This window comes from Caretta caretta, chromosome 21, assembly GCF_965140235.1.
Source record: "Caretta caretta isolate rCarCar2 chromosome 21, rCarCar1.hap1, whole genome shotgun sequence".
In the NCBI taxonomy this organism is placed as follows: domain Eukaryota; kingdom Metazoa; phylum Chordata; order Testudines; family Cheloniidae; genus Caretta; species Caretta caretta.
The window spans coordinates 17,676,345-17,696,194 of NC_134226.1; the positions used below are offsets into that span (position 1 = coordinate 17,676,345).

At 54.2% G+C, this 19,850-nt stretch overlaps 1 protein-coding gene across 1 annotated transcript in view; it reads right to left on the reverse strand.

The window, feature by feature from the left end:
* Window positions 1-1,011: 1,011 nt before the first annotated feature.
* SORT1 (sortilin 1) overlaps window positions 1,012-19,850 on the reverse strand; it is a 35,457-nt gene continuing 16,618 nt past the window's right edge. Inside the window, exons 7-20 of the mRNA XM_048826630.2 lie at window positions 19,492-19,541; window positions 18,615-18,745; window positions 18,083-18,227; window positions 16,078-16,233; window positions 14,602-14,708; window positions 13,907-14,009; window positions 13,472-13,640; window positions 12,862-13,052; window positions 8,427-8,616; window positions 7,802-7,918; window positions 7,050-7,158; window positions 6,779-6,885; window positions 5,672-5,795; window positions 1,012-4,697 (exon numbers count right to left, since the gene is read on the reverse strand). Of these exons, the coding sequence (XP_048682587.2) occupies window positions 4,683-4,697; window positions 5,672-5,795; window positions 6,779-6,885; window positions 7,050-7,158; window positions 7,802-7,918; window positions 8,427-8,616; window positions 12,862-13,052; window positions 13,472-13,640; window positions 13,907-14,009; window positions 14,602-14,708; window positions 16,078-16,233; window positions 18,083-18,227; window positions 18,615-18,745; window positions 19,492-19,541 (1,714 nt within the window). The 3' untranslated portion in view covers window positions 1,012-4,682. The remainder of the gene's footprint in view (window positions 4,698-5,671; window positions 5,796-6,778; window positions 6,886-7,049; window positions 7,159-7,801; window positions 7,919-8,426; window positions 8,617-12,861; window positions 13,053-13,471; window positions 13,641-13,906; window positions 14,010-14,601; window positions 14,709-16,077; window positions 16,234-18,082; window positions 18,228-18,614; window positions 18,746-19,491; window positions 19,542-19,850) is intronic.

Consider the following 19,850-nt stretch of genomic DNA (forward strand, 5'->3'; position numbering starts at 1 on the left):
ATCAGTTCTGGCCTCTACACTCACCCAATAGCCACCTGCTTTGGTCTGAGCCCTCATCAGACTCCCAACAATTCCCCAAGGCCTCCAGCACTAGTGGCCTTGGCCCGCAGTGCTGTGATGCAGCAGGGAGGGGGGAGCGTTGACCTGGGAATGTGGCAGGGGAGTTTCAATGGGAGACCTGAGAGCCGGTAACCTGAGCGAGGAGGAGGAGATAACACCTCTGCCCAGGAATGTGGAAAAAGGCTGCAGGAGGGAGCCTGCTGGGGGGGTTTAGTTTCAGTTTGGGGCTGGGTGGTGGAACGCAGGGAACCCCAGGGCTGGGGTCTAAGCTCCCTGCTCCCCCAGAAGGACTTGACTTGTACCCACAAGCTCTGTTTGAGACTGTGTTCCTATTGTTCAATAAACCTTCTGTTTTACTGCTGGCTGAGAGTCCCAGTGAATCCCAGGAAGAGGGGTGCAGGGCCTGGACTCCCCCACATCCATGACAGGCACAGCCTCCCAATGCCCTGCTCCCAGGCTGCCCGCCTCAAGGGCAAGACCTCACTGCTTTTATGCAGCTCCCCTTATGGACGGACGCCAGACATGGAAGCCTGCCTCTCTCTGCAGGGCAGAAGGATCATGTGAGCAAAGGAAGGGGAGTTTTTCTGCCACTGGTAAGACAGAGAATCAACAGGACTAATCAACTGTACATTTTATTGACATCAGTGCATTAACCAGGGAAGTGGCCACCGGAACAACAGACTTACTGGAGCCATTAAGAGGGGCACACGGCTAAAGACTGACGTGCCGCTATCCCCTGACAGTGTGTTACAGGGGCTAGTCATGTCCAGAAATCAACCTGGAACTGGTGGGGGAGCTGGGCCTGGGAGAAAGCATCTAGTGTTTGTTACAGTGCCCAGGGGTCTGCTAAGGTGTGTCGCTGGGCCAGGTGGGAGAGGGCACTTTAGAGGAGTCTAGCAGGAGCCAGCCCCTCCTGCTCCCACAGTAAGGCAGTCCACAGAGCAGGTCACATAAATTCCATTTGATTTTTATTTCTAACCCAAATATTGCAAATATACAGAAAAATCCCAGTACAAAGTCATTCCCCAGCCCTGACTTCTCTCTCACCAACAGATGTTGGTCCGATAAAAGACCCCCTCCACACCGTGTCTCTCTAGTATAAAGTTATACCCCAGCCAGGTTTGTTTACAGAACACTCCACACACCTTCATCCCGTCCTGTGTGCCTTCCCTGGACCTGGGCCCCGAGATACTCTCCATGGGAGGGCAGGGGCTCTGGCTTCAGTTACATGGGGACATAGCACGGGCTGGCTACCTGGCACAGCATCCCTGTGTTGATCTGCCCTACAGCCACGCTGGTAAACCAAGGGTACTGGGGCAGCATTGGGCTTAATGCCACATGACAGCAGCATCCCCAGGGAAGTGCTCCGGCAGCAACCATTCAGCAGGGACAGAGCTGCAGCATTATCAGTGCGCTTTGCTCAGGGAGAGGAAGGCTGCTGTTGCATGACACAGCGAGGCCACTGGCACGTGGGAAATGCACCATCGCCCACCAGAAAAATGTAATTTGTCTCTCCCCAGGGCTGCCTTCACCCCGTTGGAGCACGAGCTTCCTGGGGGGCAGGTGCTCTCCGCGCCAATGTACCACGTGCGTAATGAACAGCAAGGCTGATGGGTTTGGGGGCAGGAAATAGGGAAGGGGGTGTGCAAAAGAGAACCACAGTGTTTACCAGCTTCTTCGACAGCCTGTAGATGAGAATGCTCCTTCAGAACAGGCTGGTCTCAAGAGCATGAGAATTCGTAGCCAGAATTTTACATTCATGCAGCCGACCAGCTCATCCCCCAAATGCTCTGCTTCCGTTTCCCCTCGAAGGCTGGCACCTGGAGCGCTAAGAGCCATGGCCATCTGATTCTGCCCCAGATGTCTGTGCTGAGACAGTCTGCTGGAGACTCCCAGAGACACAGCAGCCACCTCTCATTTATTCTTCAGCCTTTGTTCCCAGCTGGCGAGGAACGTGGACCTGGACCTTCTCCTGGAGCTTTGGCCAGCTGCGGCTATTTGGCTGCTAGTCAAATTCTAACGGAAAAAGCTCCCCAAAAACTCATTCTTTAAAAAGAAATTTTGCTAAACCAAGTCTGGGAGCCAGAAACCCTCCAGGCAAACAGGCTAAGCTACTTCTTTCCTATTCTACACGAGCGGACGGATACGGGGGGACGAGGGTAGAGTTGGGCAATGTGTTGCCCAGGAAAATGCACCCAGATCTGCCTTCACCACCGAGCAGCCTCTCTCTTAGCCAGAGAGCATCCGCTCCCTTACAACAGGCTACTCCAAAACATAGCACAGCTTCGGAGAGCAGCCTTCCAGCTGTACCCAGGGAAACAGCGCTTTCTAGTGGCCACAGGAATGGCATGGCTCTGCTTGTAAGTTTTTAAAGGAAAGCCCCAGGGTAACAAGAGTTCGGTAGCTTAGAGCCAGATTTCTGTGAAGGTATTTAAGGGCTGCTCCACTCCTTGTTGCAACACCTAACTGACTTAGGAGCCTAAGTCCTATCGTCTTTCAGTGAAACTCAGGAGCCTAAGAGTACATCTACACTACAGTGTAAGCCCAGGGTTCGAATTCAGGCTCAAGCTTAACCCCCCTTTCGTCTACACATAAATCACGCTAACCCAGGGTTTGGACCCAGGATCCCACAGTGGTGGAGTATGAGAGCCCGAGTCAAGCTGGGACCCAGGGTTCAAACCCTATTACTTTGCAGTATAGACACAGCCCCCCTGGGCTCACGCTCCGGGAGTCTGCCAAAAGCACCCACTATCCTGCGGGCCAAATTTACTTTGTCCCTTGGACAGTCATGTTTTCGCACGCTGCCCCACGAACACAGAGCTCCAGTGGCCACGGTTAAGGAAGGAACTAGGAAGCCTGGGATGTGGGTGGCTGGACTCAGGCCTGCATACCGCAGTATATGCTGGAGCTCAGGCTGGGACCCAGGGTTCAAGACTTCTGAACCTGGGGTCACAAATGAGTGTAGACACTCCAGCCCTACGTCTGCCAGACAGACCCCAAGCTCCCTGGAAAACATTATGCTCCTAAGTCAGCTGGTGCTGCAACGCTGAGCAGAGCAATGCCTAAGGCCCTGCCAAGGCTGGGACTTAGCAACGAGAAGAGTTGCAATAAATGGGTTTAACATGGCCAAGAAGAGCCAAGTCGAGGGGAAGCTGCTAATGGGACAGGGACCTGGACAATTCTAGACAAGCCCTGGCTCAGTTCAAATAAGCCAAGTTTGAAAAATACCAGTCCTTGAGACTCCTGTCTCCTGCGGGCCTGGGGTCGAACGGTGCTCCTTGCATCTTGGCCTATGCTGGGGCCTAACAATGCACCGGATGAATGGCAGCTCACTGGGACCCAGCCCTGGAGAACAAACACCAGTCATATCTGTCAGACTGTTCTATACATTCACTTTTTATCACCCAGCCCTCCAAGTGCAAAGGCCAACCAGACACCCCCTCCGCAATCAGCGGGGCAGCATCTATTGCAGGGGACAACTGGACGTTTAAAAAGGGACATGGACACACTGCGCAGTGTACTCGGCCGAGTGGAACTGCACCTAGAGCAGCAGCTTACAGTTTGTCAGGCGACATCACACCCAAACGCGGTACCGCTGGGAAGGGCAGGGCACTGAAGATCCTGTTGGTAATTGCCAGAGTGCCTGCGAGCCACCGCCAGGCCTGGCCACATCAACAGCAGCTCTAGGAGCTACCAAACAGCTGGTTTCCTATCGCTTTGGGGCGGGACGGGACAGGCAGATGTTCGAAAAGTAGGAGCCTCTCTCTTCCGCCCCCTTAAACGAAGCCCTGGGGCTCTTCGCCAGAGCACTGACATTTCAGTGCACAGATCCACCTGGAACACGCTTCCCACCGCCCTGAAGAACACACCAGCACGCAGGAGATTTATTCCTACCAAGTTTTCTGCTGCACTTATTCCTAGAACTGAAAACAACCCCTTTCCCTCCCCTGCTGCTACCGCCGGTGTTTGCAGACACAGTGCTTTCCCAGTTCAGTGCTTTGGTTCCACAAGGGCCAGTCACAGCAGTTACTCCTGGGGCGGAGATGAACTCAACTTTACGCGCTGCGTTGGTTTCATCCAATCACTCCTCTGATGAAGAAATCCGAGGCACCCGCCCCCCTCATTTTGGCACGTGGCCCTGCGGGGCGCTGGCTCAGCGACATGCTGTCCTGGCGGGAATCCCGAGGCCTGCCCACGCTAGGTGAAGTGGTGGTGGTAGGCCAGTGCCAGCAGCAGCTCTGCCCAGGCCACGCCAAGGCAGAGATGAGCCCCGAGGGGTGACGCTGGAGTTAAGAGCCTTCTCTCTGCAGCAGGGTGAATTGCACCTTTGTAATGCTTAGTGCTTAGGGAAATGCTGGTTTCACCTTCCTATTTAGTCTTCCTTAAAAACCAAAAAGCTGGAAAGAAATCTCATTACAATAAAGACAAATTAAGCCCGCCCCGCCCGCCCCCACCGGCTCTGGACAGTCTCAAGGGAAGCGGCTGGAGCACGGAGCTCCTCGGAAAGGGACCCAGGCAGCCAGCGCGGAGAAGCGTGGGCTGGAGGAGGCGGTTGCTGTTCTGCAGATCCGTGGCGGCGTCCAAACCCACTTGTCCCAGTGCCAGCGAGCAGCGGCGTGCCCCTACTCCAGGAGGTCCTGAGGAGAGAACACGAGCGCTCAGCCCTCAGGGCAGACAGCGCCAGAGCCTCCCCCATCTCAGCCTGATCCCAGCCCAGGACCACTCCCCTCCTGCCCTGGGAACAGGAGAGAATGGGACACCCCGCCTGCTGCCGTCCCCCCATGCTCAGGAAGCCACAAGGCCACTGGGAGCACTGCACTGTGTGAAGGTCTCAGCCTGTGTGATAGCTTGGATGGTGGGCGAAGCCACCAGGACAGCACAAGCCGGCTCCTCGGCCTGTCGGCCCCAGGACAGACATCCCGTTATCGACAGGATGGGCACCACTGCAGTGCAAGGTTCTCACCTGTGCCATGTGGCTTCCTGGGCCAGAGGGCCTGGGGGTGGGGGCAGTGTCCACTGTCCCGCTGCGCTATTCTCTCAGAAAGACCACCTAGGAACAGGACTGGGACGGACTCATTTCCTGCAGGCCATTCAGCCCACATGGGGGTGGCTTTCAGAGACACTTGTGAACTAGCCCCGCCGCATCGAGGCCGAGTGGGAGACCCAAGATCAAGTATTCTTCAAGCCACTGAAGACATTCCAGCCCACCAGCTGCCCCATTCAGAACTCACTGGCCTGCCCCCCCAGCCCCCCAAGGGCTTCTTTGGCTGGAGCTGCTCCCCGGCCCGGCTCAGGGCCTTCATTCTGCAAGCAGGCCAACCCCAGCAGTTCAGCCCTGACCAGCCTGGCCTCCTGAAGCCTGGGGATGACACAGAGGGAGGAGGTTCTCCAGCGGCAGCCCTACGTTCCCTTTGCTGGTGGCTGTGGGCTGCAGGACTGCTCAGACAAAGGGGCATTTCATATGGCCCTGACATTCAGCCCCCCACTGCACAGGAGCAGCATCCATTTTTAACCCCATCCCAGCTCAAGCCCTGCTTCCCCAGGACACCGAGGACATGCCGTGCTCAAGCGCTGCTCTCTGCTGCATCTGCATCACCTGCCAATCACCTACCTCATCAGAATCGTCGTGGTAGCCCCCTTTATTTGCAGGGCTGGCTGCCTCCAGAGCATCAACCCCTTCCACCCCATTCGCCTCTGCATGCTGCTGCAGGACAGAATAGCGATGGACCAGGAACCTGGGGGTGGAGCAGACACGGGGGTCAGGGACACGCCATGCTGTCTTTCAGCACCTCTGGCATGTCAAACAGCAAGACCTTCTAATGCCCTAGGAGCTTGGCAAGGACAGCTGCCAGCACTGGGGGAAGAATTCCAGGCCTTTACGATGCCCCGTACTCTGCAGTGGAATGGTTAGTGACTGCAGACAGGACACAGGAGCTGCTTACCACGAATGAGCTTCGCTTAACTGAAGCTGGTAGATGTCAGAGCCATCTCAGGATATGCCTACGCTGCAGTCTGCAGTACAACCACTGGCAACATGAGCAGGAGGCCGGGATCTCTGACAGCCTGCGCCGGAGCCTGTGCCACCGGACGACACTGCTGCTTTTGGCCAGGGAGCTGCACTCACACTTTGGATTGCAGCATGGCCGAACCTGCTGAGGGGGCAAAAAACCCAACTGGCTTCAAGATTGAGCTGGATCAGTTTATGGAGGAGATGGTGCGATGAGATGGCCTGCGATGGCATGTGGCCCATCGCTCACTGGGCTGGTGACGGGACACTAGATGGGGAAAGCTCTGAATTACTACAGAGAATTACTTCCCAGGTGTCTGGCTGGTGGGTCTTGCCCACATGCTCAGGGTCTAAGTAATCACCAGATTTGGGGTTGGGAGGGAATTTTTCCCCAGCTCAGATTGGCAGAGACCCTGGGGTTTTTCCGCCTTCCTCTGCAGCCTGGGGCACGGGTCACTTGCAGGTTTAAAGCAGTGTCAATGGTGGATTCTCTGCAACTCACAGTCTTTAAAGCATGATTTGAGCACATCAGTCACTCAGCAAGGTTTAGGGGTCTGTTACAGGAGTGGGTGGATGAGTGAGGTTGTGTGGCCTGTGACATGCAGGAAGTCAGACTAGATGATCACGATGGTCCCTTCTGGCTTTAAGATCTATGAGATGTGTAATACTTCACACAGAGCGACTGCATGTGAAACCCCTCCCAAACCTCACCTGCCCCCACAGACGTATTTCTTAATGATCAGGACTCCAGCTACGATGGTGAGGAGCATCACGCCCACAGCAGCCAGGATTACGGGAGCGGAGCTGGACGCAGCAGACTGCAGAGAAAGAAAAAAGCTTTACTACATTCACAACACATGAAACTTAAACCAAGACTGCTCCGGTACCTGGCGTTTGTACAAGAACCTTGTAGCCCCAAGGATCCCAAAGCATTTCACAGCCTGGTATTGGCTGGCTCCCCACATGGTTTGCTATCACCTACCAGCTGGCTGGGAGTCAACAAGTTGCTTGTGCATTTCCTCTTCAGGTCCGTCACTTCACGGCTTGGACTCTTCCCACCGCTACATTTGTCTCCCGGGATCTTACGGTACCTGGAATGTCAGGGAAGAAAGCACCTGCAGGACCTGATGATCAGGAGGGAGCTTCCCAGGCCAGCTCAGAGATTGCCCGGCCATTCCTGGAGACATCAACCCCACCCCGGGATGGGCAGAAAGCGTGCAGAGCAACATGGTTTCCTAGCCAGGATCAAAAACTGCACCTAGACCTGCTGGGGGAACTCCAGCCCTAACCTGCCAGGGGGCCAGAGGAACAGCCTCCTGAAGCTAGGCAGGCTCCCCTGAGGTCTGGCTCCGTGACCGACTGCCCGCACAAACAGCACAGGGCCAGCAGCAGGGGCATCCATATCCACATCCATTCTGTGTGCCCAGCGCTGGCCTCCAAGGACCAGAAGGGCAGTTTCCCATTCGAATATGCTACAGCAGCACTTGTTCCAAAGCCCTGGGGCCAGGCTGGGAAGTATCATCGTTGCCCAGAGCAGGAATTGGTGACACAGCCTGGCACAGAACCCAGGTCCTCCTAATTCCCACCCTGTAGCCCTACACACTGGGAGTACGGTGCCATGGTAGCACCAAGATTTATCCCCCTGCTCCCAGGAGTCCCTGACACACTGCTGCTGCTTCTGCCCCTATCTAGGGCTAGTGGTTGCTGAGCGACCCTGTTAAAAAGCCACTTTACCCTCTAGTCTTCAGCAGCTCCTGCCTGCCATAGAGACAGAACTCCAGGTCGTGGCCCTTCAGCTCCGGCTGCTCCACACAGACAGACTGGTTTTCAGGGCGGAAATAGCCAAAATCGCTGCAGCGCAAGGACAAAAAGCAGAGACGGGCATGAGTGACACACTGAGCGATGGCTCGGGGGCCCTTCAGCTAGCCGGCTAGAGCGTTAACACAGGCAGTCCTGGAGCACCTGCAGCGGACTCTTCTAGCCAAGTGGATACAGGCTGTGCCAGGCCTGCGGGTCAGCTCTTGGCACTCCCACATGCACCACAGGAAAGTCAGTGTCTGGTTGGGGGCCCCCACCCCCTAGTTATAGCATGGCACCATGTATGGTGCATTCCGAATGGGTTTGCCTTCACCAGGCACTGGAGCGGGATCCCTACTCACTAGCTGATGCTCTGAGACAAACCCTACGCGCCGACCGGGCCAAACGATCCACACGAGCGGGTCCCGCGCAAAGGCAGCTCCTACGCCACCACCAGAGTCCCAGACGAGCACGCCACCCGATGCAGGGCCACTCTAGTAACCTCAGCAGAGCAGATGTCGCCCCTCGCCATGCAAGGCGAGCGAGCCTTTGCTCGCCATACCAGAGGTAGTCCTCCAGCGTGCACGGGCAGACAGAGGGCTGCTTGATCATCACGTAATCCCGGCCATTCTGACAGACAGATGACTTGCGGAGACGCAGGTATTGCTCCTTATAGCCCAGAACGCAGCCATCAGTGCGGCTGCCAGGCTCGCTGGAGTGAGCCAGCCAGATAGTATAGTCCTCCTCCTCACCTACGAGAGGGGAAAGGCGATCAGACTCCGGGCACAAGATGATGTAATTGAGAAGACAGGAACTGACCCTGGGCAACAGCTGCCAACCCCAGAGCTGAAAGCAAGAAGAGGAGTGTGGCCATTCCAGCCCATCCTCCTACAGAATCGGGCACAATGAAGCAGGACAGTCTGCCCACCCGCAGGAAAGGCAGTGATGGGTAATACCTGGGGGCACTGGCAGGGCCATGAAGGGGAAGAGATTTTACACCACCTGCTTTAGCCAGCATCAACCACATTCCTTTCCGTCAACACTAAAATCTGCCCTGAAAAACCCTAGCAACATCTGCAGGGTTTTGACCGCCTGGTGAAGTCATTTGCTGTCAGTGGACCTCGGGATACTGGTAGGGAACTCTGGTTACCAAGTAGCCTACAGGAGTTAGGTGAGCCTACCCCTCATCTCACTGGGGAGTTACAGGACAGTGCATGAGATTAAACTCCAGGAATCCCTGATTTCTATCCTGGCTCTGTTGGCCATGGGTGTGTCACTCCCCATCACACCCATCTCAGAGGAGCCGTGAGATCTAGCACATTGGGAAGATTCAGAGCTCTGCATCGAGCACGGGAGACTCCTCTCATTTATACAACCCCCAGGACAACCAAGTGTCCAAGATGTTCCCATGGCAGCATCGAGCAGAGGCTCTCAGTGGGGCCGTGCAGCATCACTGCATCCTGTTTTACCGAGGGGTCTGGGCCTTGCCCAAGGTCACACCACGACTTGCCCAGTCGCCTGCTCTAACCACTAGCAAGAGGCAGGCACATTAGAACAAAGCCCCCTACACCTCCATGTTCTCCACACCAAGCTGAAACCCAAGGCGGTGCCTAGGCTCGGCACAGCTGTGGTCACGTTTCGGGAGCGAAGGCTTGTACTGAAGGAGGGCAGCGCAGAGGTCGGTGAACCGCAAGTTCCATTGCATGCTGCCCCTGCATTCTCAGCCACTAACTGCGTCATGGAAGTGGTTGGGATGAAGCTGGAGGTGCTAGCCACCGGTAATTGGGGCTTTTGGCCCCCTGGAGAGGTGTGGGAGTTTGGGCGGGCGGGTTAAGCACGCTGCCTCAGTGTTCCTGCAGCGACCAGCAGTGCAATGGTTAATGACAATACTTCCAGCAGCCAGCTGTAGGTTCCAGCGCTCACACCCAGAGCTAGTCTCATGGCTGTTGGCAGACTCTGCAGCATTTCACGCTCTGTTCACGGTTTCACCACAGAGAAGCCACAGAAACAAAACTCTAAATGACCGCTCTGTGCAGGAGCGCAGTGCTCCAGCAAGGGAGTCACAGCATAGGCCCTACCCCACCTGTAGCAGCAGCCTAGGGCGGGGCTGCTCAAGGAGCTTTCTAGCGATCTACAAACCAAAGGGGACATCCAGGAAGGGAGGGAGGGGCATGTCACTAAGGAGTAGACGTGGGAATAGCAAGAGCGTAGGGACAAAATCAGGAAAACCCAGGCAAGGAAGAAGTTAAAACTGGCAAGAAATGTTAGACACAACAAGGACGGTTCTACAAATACGTCAAACTAAAAAGATCAATCGGGGACAGCGTGATCCCCGCTGCTCAGTGGAGCTGGTAACGGATTATAAGAAAGCAGAGCTGCTCATTGCCTACTTTGCTTCAGTCTTCGCACAAAAACCAGCCTGTGGCCAGAGGACTACCGAAGTTATCCCAGACAGTAAAGGGGAAGGGACGCAGATTGGGATAAGTAAGGAACATGTCAGATCTTCTGACAAATCTGAATGAATTCAAGTCCACAGGGCCAGATGCTATTCACCTGTATCTGTAAACTCCTGGATGACAGGAGAGGTCCCGGAAGACTGGTGGAGGGCCAACTGGTGCCCATCTTTAAAAAGGGGGGAAAGAAAGAGCTGGGGAACTTTAGACCAGTTGGCCTGACTTCGATACCTGGGAAGTTGGTAGAGCCGTGTAGAAAACATTCCATTTCCAGCAACCTGGAGGATGAGGGTGATCACCAGCAGCCAGCCTGGGTTTACCAGGAACAAACCCGGCCAAACCAGCTTGATTCCTTCTTTGACAGGGTAACTGGTTTGGCGGATGGGGGAAATGTGGTGAACGTAATATACCTGGACTTCATCAAGGCTTCTGACACGTCCTACATGACATTCTGAGAGGTAAGCTAGAGAAATGTGGGCTTGACAGAATTACCATTAAGTGGATACATAATTGGTTAAAAGAACCGCAAACAAAGAGTCACTAGTAATGGAATGAAATCAGATTGGACGGAGGTCTCAAGTGGGGCTCCACAGGGGTCTGTTCTGGGTCCGGTGTTGTTTAACATCTTTTTATTAATGACCTCGATGTAGGAATAGATCAAGTTTGCGGATAACACAAAGCTGGCCAGGAGGATGCAGCGGGGGGTTGCAAACTCTTTGGAGGATAGAACTAAAATTCAGAGGGATCATGGTAAATTGGAAGACTGGGCTATGGACAACAAAATGAAATTCGACAAAGACAATTGTGAGGTGCTACACTTAGGGAAGAAAAACCAAATGCACAGATACAGAATGGGGGCTATCCGGCTTGGCGGCAGCACTGCTGAGAAGGATCTGGGAGCTGTGGTGGATCACAACCTCAGCATGAGTCAGAAATGTGATGCTCTTGCAAAAAAAAAAAAAAAAGCGCAAATGCAATTTTAGGTTGCATTAACAGAGGCACGGCATGCATGTCATGGGAGGAGACAGTGCCGCTCTACTCAGCACTGGTTTGGCCTCAGCTGCAGTACGGTGTCCAGTTTTGGTCACCAATGTCTAGCAAGGATGAAGAGAAACTGGAAAGGATTCAGAGGCGAGTGACAAAGATGATCAGAGGGATGGAACACAAGCCATATGAGAAAAGGCTGAAGGAACTGGGTATGTTTAGTTTGGAAAAGAGGAGATTAAGGGGGGACATGATAGCAGTATTCAGATACTTGGAAGGCAGCCATAAAAAAGACGGGGAAAAGTTGTTCTCTCTTGCCACAGAGGGCAGGACAAGAGGCGATGGGGTCAAACCACAGCACAGCAGATGTAGATTAAACCTCAGGAAAACCTTCCTAACTATAAGAAGAATAGGACAATGGGACAGACACCTAGGAAGCTTGTGGAAGCTCCTTCACTGGAGGTTTTCAAAAGGAGGCTGGAGTTGTGTGTCTGGGATGGGTTAGACCAGGGGTGTGCAAACATTTTGGCCCGAGGGCCACATCTGGGTATGGAAATTGTATGGCGGGCCATGAATGCTCATGAAATTGGGGGTTGGGATGCGGGAGGGGGTGAGGGCTCCGGCTAGGGGTGCAGAAGGGGGATCAGGGCTGGGGCCAGAAATGAGTAGTTCAGGGTGTAGGAGGGGGATCAGGGCTGGGGCAGGGAGTTGGGGCGCTGGAGGGGGTCAGGGGTGCAAGCTCTGGGTGGTGCTTACCTCAAGCACCGCCCGGAAGCAGTGGCATGTCCCCCCTCTGGCTCCTATGCAGAGGCATTGCCAGGCAGCTCTCCACACTGCCCCGTCCACAGGCACCGCCCCTGCAGCTCCCATTGGCCATGGTTGCCGGCCAATGGGAGATACGGGGGGTGGCTCTTGGGGCAGGGGCAACATGCGGAGCCCCCTGGCTGCCCCTACGCGCAGGAGCTGGAGAGGAGGACATGCTGCTGCTTCCGGGAGCCGCGCAGAGCCATGGCACGCGTGGAGCAGGGCAAGCCCTGGATCCTACTCCCCAGCAGGAGCTCGAGGGCCAGATTAAAACATCTGAAGGGCCAGATGCAGCCCCAGGGCTGTAGTTTGCCCACCCCTGGGTTAAACACAACAACAAGTCCTGCATCTTGGCAGGGGGTTGGGATTAGCTGACCTTTGCAGTCTCTTCTAACCCTCTGATTCTAGATGGGACCAAACCATAGGAAATCTGGGGTCAGGGGATTCCAATTGCTGCATAGTTTGGATTCCTGCATGAAATCCCACAAGCATGCCCAGGTGTGAAGGGGAGTAGCAGTGTGATGTGTGCAGTCTATAGCAGAGAGGTACAGCCACTCTGCAGCAGCCTCTCTGGAGAAGATGTTCCCCTGTTATGAGGGCTGAAACTCCCACCTCTTCCCCAGTCTGTATCACTAGTCTGAACGCGGCTGTACTCATCTGTTCAGATTGCTCCCCAACTTTGCCCCTCTTAGCAGGCAGGCAGCCCTTCCCTACCCCCATCTCTGTATGGAAAGGAAGGAAGCAAGAGATGCTCACAGTTCCTGCTGAGGAGACGACTGAAGTCAATGGTGTAGGAGACCCACTTGCGGGGCAAGACAGAGTCTCTGTAGCCCCATAGGCTTACGTTCATAGATCTGGCTCCTGGCTCCGACGCCAGACCCGTGAAGTAAACGGGCTCCTTGGAGAAAGTGTACTTGTGCCAGCACTGGCCTTCATCCGTCGAGAACCTAGAGAGAAAAGACTTACCATGAGGAGCTGGATTCACAACCAAGGAGAGACCAGGTGGAACTTTCTGTGACCCCCTGCTACATTCAAAGGCGAAGAGGGGTGGAAAGACAGGCTTGCGCAGACAGGCATGAAGGCCCAGAAGGGGGAGCTTACCGGCAGAGTGCCAAGCACAAAGCCGTATGTGCCCAAAGGAGAGGGCTCCTTCCCCTCTCAGCAGCCTCACTCCCATGGAAGATCCTTTGAGCAGCTGCAGAACAAGGGAGGGAGGGGAAATCCCAAGACCGACAGCAGCCTAGTTCCTCCCTCAGCACCAATCGATATGGACAGAGCTAAGCTGACAGCTCACCAGAGCCTCCCAGAACCAGAGAACAGACCCCCTCCCACCCCACCCCCTTTAGCAAGTGGAGCTCAGGCTTACTTAATCACATTGATCGGCTCGAGGCTGTGCTCAATGGCTACGATGATGCCCCCGGAGTCCAGGATGGCGTAGTGATGTGGTCCTTCCAGCACCCGCGCCCAGGTATAGCCCCCATCATCCGATACGTAAACGTCTGGGCTCACCACGGAGATGGCATCCCCCACACTGCCTGCAACACGGTGCCCAACACCACAGGGCTTAACGCAAGTCCAGGAAGTGTCCCTTCCTCGGGGGCAGACTGAGACTTACTTACTTTGACTTTCCCCTGCCCCGCAGCCTTGCTCTGTAGGAACGAGCAACTCACCCCAAGTGGATTAAACCTGTCACTTGCCAGCCCAAGGCCCAGAGGATGGATCCTGAGAGTCCCCTCCTGCTCCGCCCACATAACCCCTCCACTTGCCCTCTCCCTGTGTTGGTAGCAGTCGGGTCCGTTACCGTGAGCGATGACTGTTCCAACCACATTGGGCTCGGACAGAGGCAGCATGGGCACGTTGTGATTCAGGGAGATGCCGTACAATGCGTAGATGTAAAGGCTACACTGTAAACAACACCAAAGAATCCAGGTGAGGAGACAAGACGACACATGGGGGGGGAGGGGGTCTTCCTGGCATGTTCCCACCAGCATCTCAGCAAAGCCCAGCTCAGGTTTGCGCCCACCCTGGGCTACTCAACTAATGTAGAGCCAGGGACCTTTACCTGCTTCTGCCATTTCCATTTTGTGCGAGGCACAGACCAACTACACAGGAAAGGCAGCCATCTGCCCCCAAAGACACCCCACAGCCTGGATTAACACATTGTGAAGTCTTGGCTGGTGTCGCTATTGAACTTTACTTTATTACACATCTCACTCACGCTGCAGGATGCCAATAAACTGAGCAGAAAGTCGCCACACACAGGCCTGATGCTGCAGTATCTGGGCTGCTAGCCCTGCCACGGGACTAGGTCCCCTTGGACTTGCACATGGGAAGATGCAGGGGTCTTAAATAAAAGACTGCTTACAAAAAATGAACTATGGGGCCAAGTCTGCCCTGCCTGCATCCCAACACATGGCAGTGCCCCACACCTGAGCCTGGCTGCCCCGGGACTCATGAGAACACAGTGTGTCTGGCAGAGACCCCAGACAGACAAACCTCCTCCTTGTTCTTTGCTGCAGAGTTACACTTAGCGTTGACAGGCGTCCTCAGCGGCAGCCACTCACCGCCCTGGTCGAAGGTGATCACCGACTGGATGGAACGGTCTGGAGGGGAAGGGGAACACTTGGTGTGAAACCCTCAGTGTTTTGTATTCCACTCAGCTCACTCCAACTCAGCCCTCCCGCTGAAGACAGCAATACGGTCTGACGGGACCCTTGTCCCGGTCCATCGAGCAGACATCCTACCCCTGCGAGCCAGGCAGCCTGGCTCCAGCAGCAGGTGATGAGTCGATTTCTCCCTGGCAGCTGACCACATATATTTCTGCTGCACCGTTTTCCCAGTGTAGAGCGCTCAGCTACACTGCACTGAGGAGTTTCTCTCCAGCTGCAATCACTCCACTGACTCTGTTCTAGTAGGACCCCAAGGACTAGTTCAGTAATGGGCCAATAGAAAACTCCCTAGTTACACCAGCAGGATGTCCAGAAGACAGCAGAGGCGAAGAACCATCCTTGCAGACAAAGGAGGAGCGTGCAAGTTTCAAGAATTTTTAAAATTATTAAGCCAGCCAGGCTCCCTCACTGCTCTGCCTTAGAAGTTAGATTGGTCCTGCATGGCACAGGTAGTGTCTGTTCACTGTATTAGCTCATACTGCCATGGACTACTCGCCTCCCTTTGTGTATCACTGTACCATTTCAGTTAAAATTCAGACACGCCAGTGAGAGCGCTGTTTCACCTCCCAGCGACGCCCCACGGTGCCCACTTACCTCCTCCCCCCGGGATGTGCCATAGACTGCTGAGCAGCACTGAACCCCAGCGGGGCTCTGCCGACAACCTGATGCTTTCAAGTCAATGAGTAAAGTCCTGTGAATCGAAAGGTCTAGGTCTCGCCCCCTCTCCCAGCCAGAATAAATCTGTCCAGACTTTTGGAAGCCAACTCAGGCTCTTCTCTAAAGACCTCCGGGCTGAACCCAAACTTGGCCATTTCCAGCCCTGCAGGAGACTCACACGTGAGCAGAGAAAGGGTGTTGGACTGAAAAATTTTGCACCTAGGGGCCAGCTGCTACTTTACTCCTGTGAGCAGGCCCACCAGCATCAATGGGAGCAGGACTGGGCTCACTGACTTCAATGGGGCTACTCACATGAGCAAGGACGGCATGCTATCCAGCCATGTAAGCCAGGCCCACGCGAACCCTGCAGACAGTGTAAGGGTTGGACTCAAACAGGAGCAGGCAAAGGACAGCAGAGATACACCCCATCCTTCCTGGGCCTGGGTGGGCCCCAAAGCATTCCTGAGGCCTGGTGCAGACCCCTGGAGAATCACACCCCCCAGGAACAGGGAGGGGCATTCAAGAGAAAGGTTCTGGCTTGACTGATGCTTTACCCCGGGCCCTTCCCCGGTGCCGGGGCTGAGGGTTTTGCTCTAATGCAGCCATCCTGCTGGGCGCAGCCCATCCCCCAAGAGCGAGCGCTTGCCTTCAGAGAGCACGCTGGTGATATAGACGCCCCGCAGCGAGGTCACATTGGTGAAGTCAGTTTCACTCCCAATGCCAGTGTAGAGATGCCGTTCGAGGGACTTGGAGTATATGAGGCCTCGATCGTCTGAGGTGTAGATTGTGCCGCACCCAGTATCTGCAAGACAGACAGATGACACAGCTCTGGAAGAGGAGCAATCAGATAGTGCCACAGAGGTTACCAGGCCAGGGAAGTTTCCTGGTCACACCCGGACTCAAGCCTCCACATGCCAGAGTCGCACCTTACGCTGCCCGTGCTGACACAGCATCGCATCAGCGATTTATCCCCATTTCGCATGGCGGGGGCGGTGGGGGCAGAGAGAAGCAGCAAGTCCAGAGGAGAAGCAAAGAGGGCCCACGAACTCCAGCGCTCACGTGGTGTGATGCTGCCAGATGCCAAATTCTTTGCTTCTACTTACAGCTGGCCTTGGAGACAGCACTTTCACCCTCTGCTTTGCCAGGAACGATGGCTCAGCGGTTAGGGTGCCCGACAGACCATGTGTAGGCGTACAACAGGGACAACAGCCCTGCCCCAGGGGGGCGTGAGAGGATAAACCAACAACAGTACTCTGGTAACAGGGCCGTCTGAGCAAGGGTCTCCCTCTGTCTGAAGCCCAGTACTGATTCCGAGCCCCTTAGTTTTGCCAAATCAAAACCAGTGCAACTGAAATGTCACAGGCATGATCGTGTGCCAGGGACAGCTTTCCTGGCAAGCCTGAAGCCAGACAGTGGCGCAGAAGTGAGGATTACACTCAGCAACTCTCAAAGCCTGCAGCCTAGAAAGCAGAAGTTTGGGTTAATCTGCTGCTCTGGAAGCCTGGTGCCTTGGAGGAATTTGCTGCAGAGGGATCTGGGGGGAGAATTTAAGTATTTACATGTATCTGACAGGCAACTTCATGTGACACATACAGCTATGGCACGGGGAGAGTGGCAAGGAGCGCAGATCCCTCGATCCCTGTTCCATGCGGCCACAAGCCTGATGTGGCTCTCTCCATGACTGGAGAACGGGCGGGCAGGGAGCTACATTGGGTGTCCAGTCTTGACACTAGAAAGGAAGACTCCACAAAGGGACTGGTCTGAGAAGGAGCAGGGCCATCTGCAAGCTCTGCCGGGACCCCCAACACTGAGCAATTCCTGAAGTCTTAAACAATATTAAGGTAACCTTAACTCTGCCCTTGTATCACTACTCACAAGACAGTCCTACTTTCCAGCAACAAACATGTTGACTGCATCAGCGACTCTGAAAACTGACTTGTGATCTAACTGGCCTGCTTTGGTCTTCTCCTAGTTTGCACTGGGGAATTTAAACTGAAGGGCACTTGTCTTTCCATCACTACAAGCTGCTCTTAACCTCCAAGACCATGAACAACTGCAGAGAAAATAAAGGAGACTGATGCACTTTTCTTCATCAAAGCAGGCTGGATTCAGGACCATAAGATTCAAAGGACAGATTTTTCAAATGCCGTGCCATAGTGAAAGATTTGGCACAGATAAGGGGATAATATTTCTAAGGGAATAAATTTAAGGCGTGGACCAAAACTTAACTTAAAAGATGGCGTGCAGGGTAGCGTGGAAACCACATGCATTCAGACACGCAACGTACAAAACCATAGTGTTCGCACGGGGCTATGGTATTCCCACAGCCACGGGCTACCAGGTATTAGAGCCCTTGCTGAACTCTCCTTCAGAACACTGCCTCCTACATGGAATTGCAGTGGGTATACAAGGCAAGTCAGTGCAGAACTGGACAAAGTTACGGTTGTTTCTATACTTAGAACATTCAGGCAGGGGATTTATGTGAGTTATCAGCTTGGCTTTGCATTTCTAGGCTCTTAGGGTTTGCTATCAGAAGACTACAGTGTTCTCTTGAGTAGAGATTTACAATCAACTCCAGTTGGATGAAGCACTGGAACTGAAATTCGGATCTATTCAGGCACACACCCGTCCACCTGCCCTCTGTCACTCACCTCCAGGGTCATCCACATGCATGAACACCATGTCCTCGTTAGCTGCCAGGATGGAGAAGAACTGCTCCTGACCCACAGATGGAAGCTGGGCCATATTCCAGGTCTCCCCTTGGTCAGTTGAGACATGGATCCTCCTCGTATTGCCCTGGAAGGCAAACACAATCTTTATGCTGCACCACCAGTGACTATCGTATTCAAGCGTCCGGCAGTGCCTACGCTCCTGGGGCCTAGGCGGACCACAGAGGGCGACAGGGAAGAGAAGCAGGAGCGAGAACAGTCCCAGTACTAGATCAGGACACAGGAATGGGATAAGCAACTCTGGACAGCCACATGCTCATTTATGCCCTGGCCTGTTCCCAGCCCCTTAAGGGACAATCACATTCACACGGACCCTGCACCCACGAACCCAAACCAGGGCATTTATCCAAACCCGGGCCATGGCCTCCCCCATGGAAACAAAGAAAGGCCGTGACTTGTGGACTCTCAGAACCACCTGGAAGCCGGACAGAAAGGAGTAAAGCAAATCTCCTACCTTCTCCGTCACCACAGAAGTGAACAGGAAGCGACCTCCCAGGCCAAACGAGTAGATTTTGTTTCCTATGGTCTTGAAGCTTTTGCCAAAGTCACTGGTTTTCTTTAGCTCCAAAAACCCAAGATCAGTTTCTTAAGAGAAGGAAACGAGAATTCATGTTGCTGCAGTAGAGGGGGGGAGGGGAACACTGAGGCCAGGGCTACAGAAGGAAGAGAAGTTGGTGTAACTACGTTGCTCAGGGGTGTGAATAATGCACCCCCCTGAACAAAGCAGTTAACCCAAAGGCCCCAGTGTAGACAGAGCTAGGTCAATGGAAGAATTCTCTGGTGACCTAGCTATCACCTCTCGGGGAGCTGAACACCCACGCTGGCAAGAGACGCTCTCCCTTCGCCATCGGTAGCGTCTTCACCGACCCGCTACAGTGTTTTAAGTTTTGTGAGGGTATTACGGCGTCATACTCTCTATGATCGCTGGAGAGCACCTGGAGAATTGTGACCTGTAGGACTGCTACATTTAAACAGACTGGAGATGTAATTTACATAAATTGTTTAACCTGTAAATCCAGGCATCTAAGTCACCTTATATGGTACCTGGCAGGAGGGGGACCACAAACAGTTGACAGCTTTCAGAATCACATGTTAAAATAGCCACCGATTAGCTTTATACAACCTCCAGAGCATTTGAGCTCAGGACCATTCACTGGCCTGTCCCCAGCTCCTTGGGCAAACGAGTCAATTGCTAACGGCTGATTATTTATTAAGGTGTTTGCAGAACATGAAGCTGAAGGGAAAAGGTTTGTGAAGTCTCTGGCCTCAAACACACAAAGTGGCTTTGATTCTCTGATACTGCCCAACTGTTGGAACCAGGGAGTACTTACTGCAGGAGTCATTCAGGTAGGTGGTGAAGAAGATGGTGGCGTTCGGGCCCCTAGAAACAGACAGGAGGGGGGAAAAAACCACGAGTGCTTAGAAAGCTGATATCAGGAAAGCGGATCAACAGCTGTGTCAGACTGTCTGTGCTGCAGCTGGAGGTGTATCTGCAGCTTGGGAGGCAGATCTGCACTAGCTGTCTTCTAACTCGCACTGCTCAGACAGCCAGGAAGACGCAGCAATGCACACACCCAGAACACGTTCCCAGAGTCCCTGCCAACGGGTTTTCTCTGCTGTTTTTAGCGGCCCTAGTGATATTAAAGCTAGCACAGGCATGCCCACGTAGGCAGCAATCACACCCCCGACT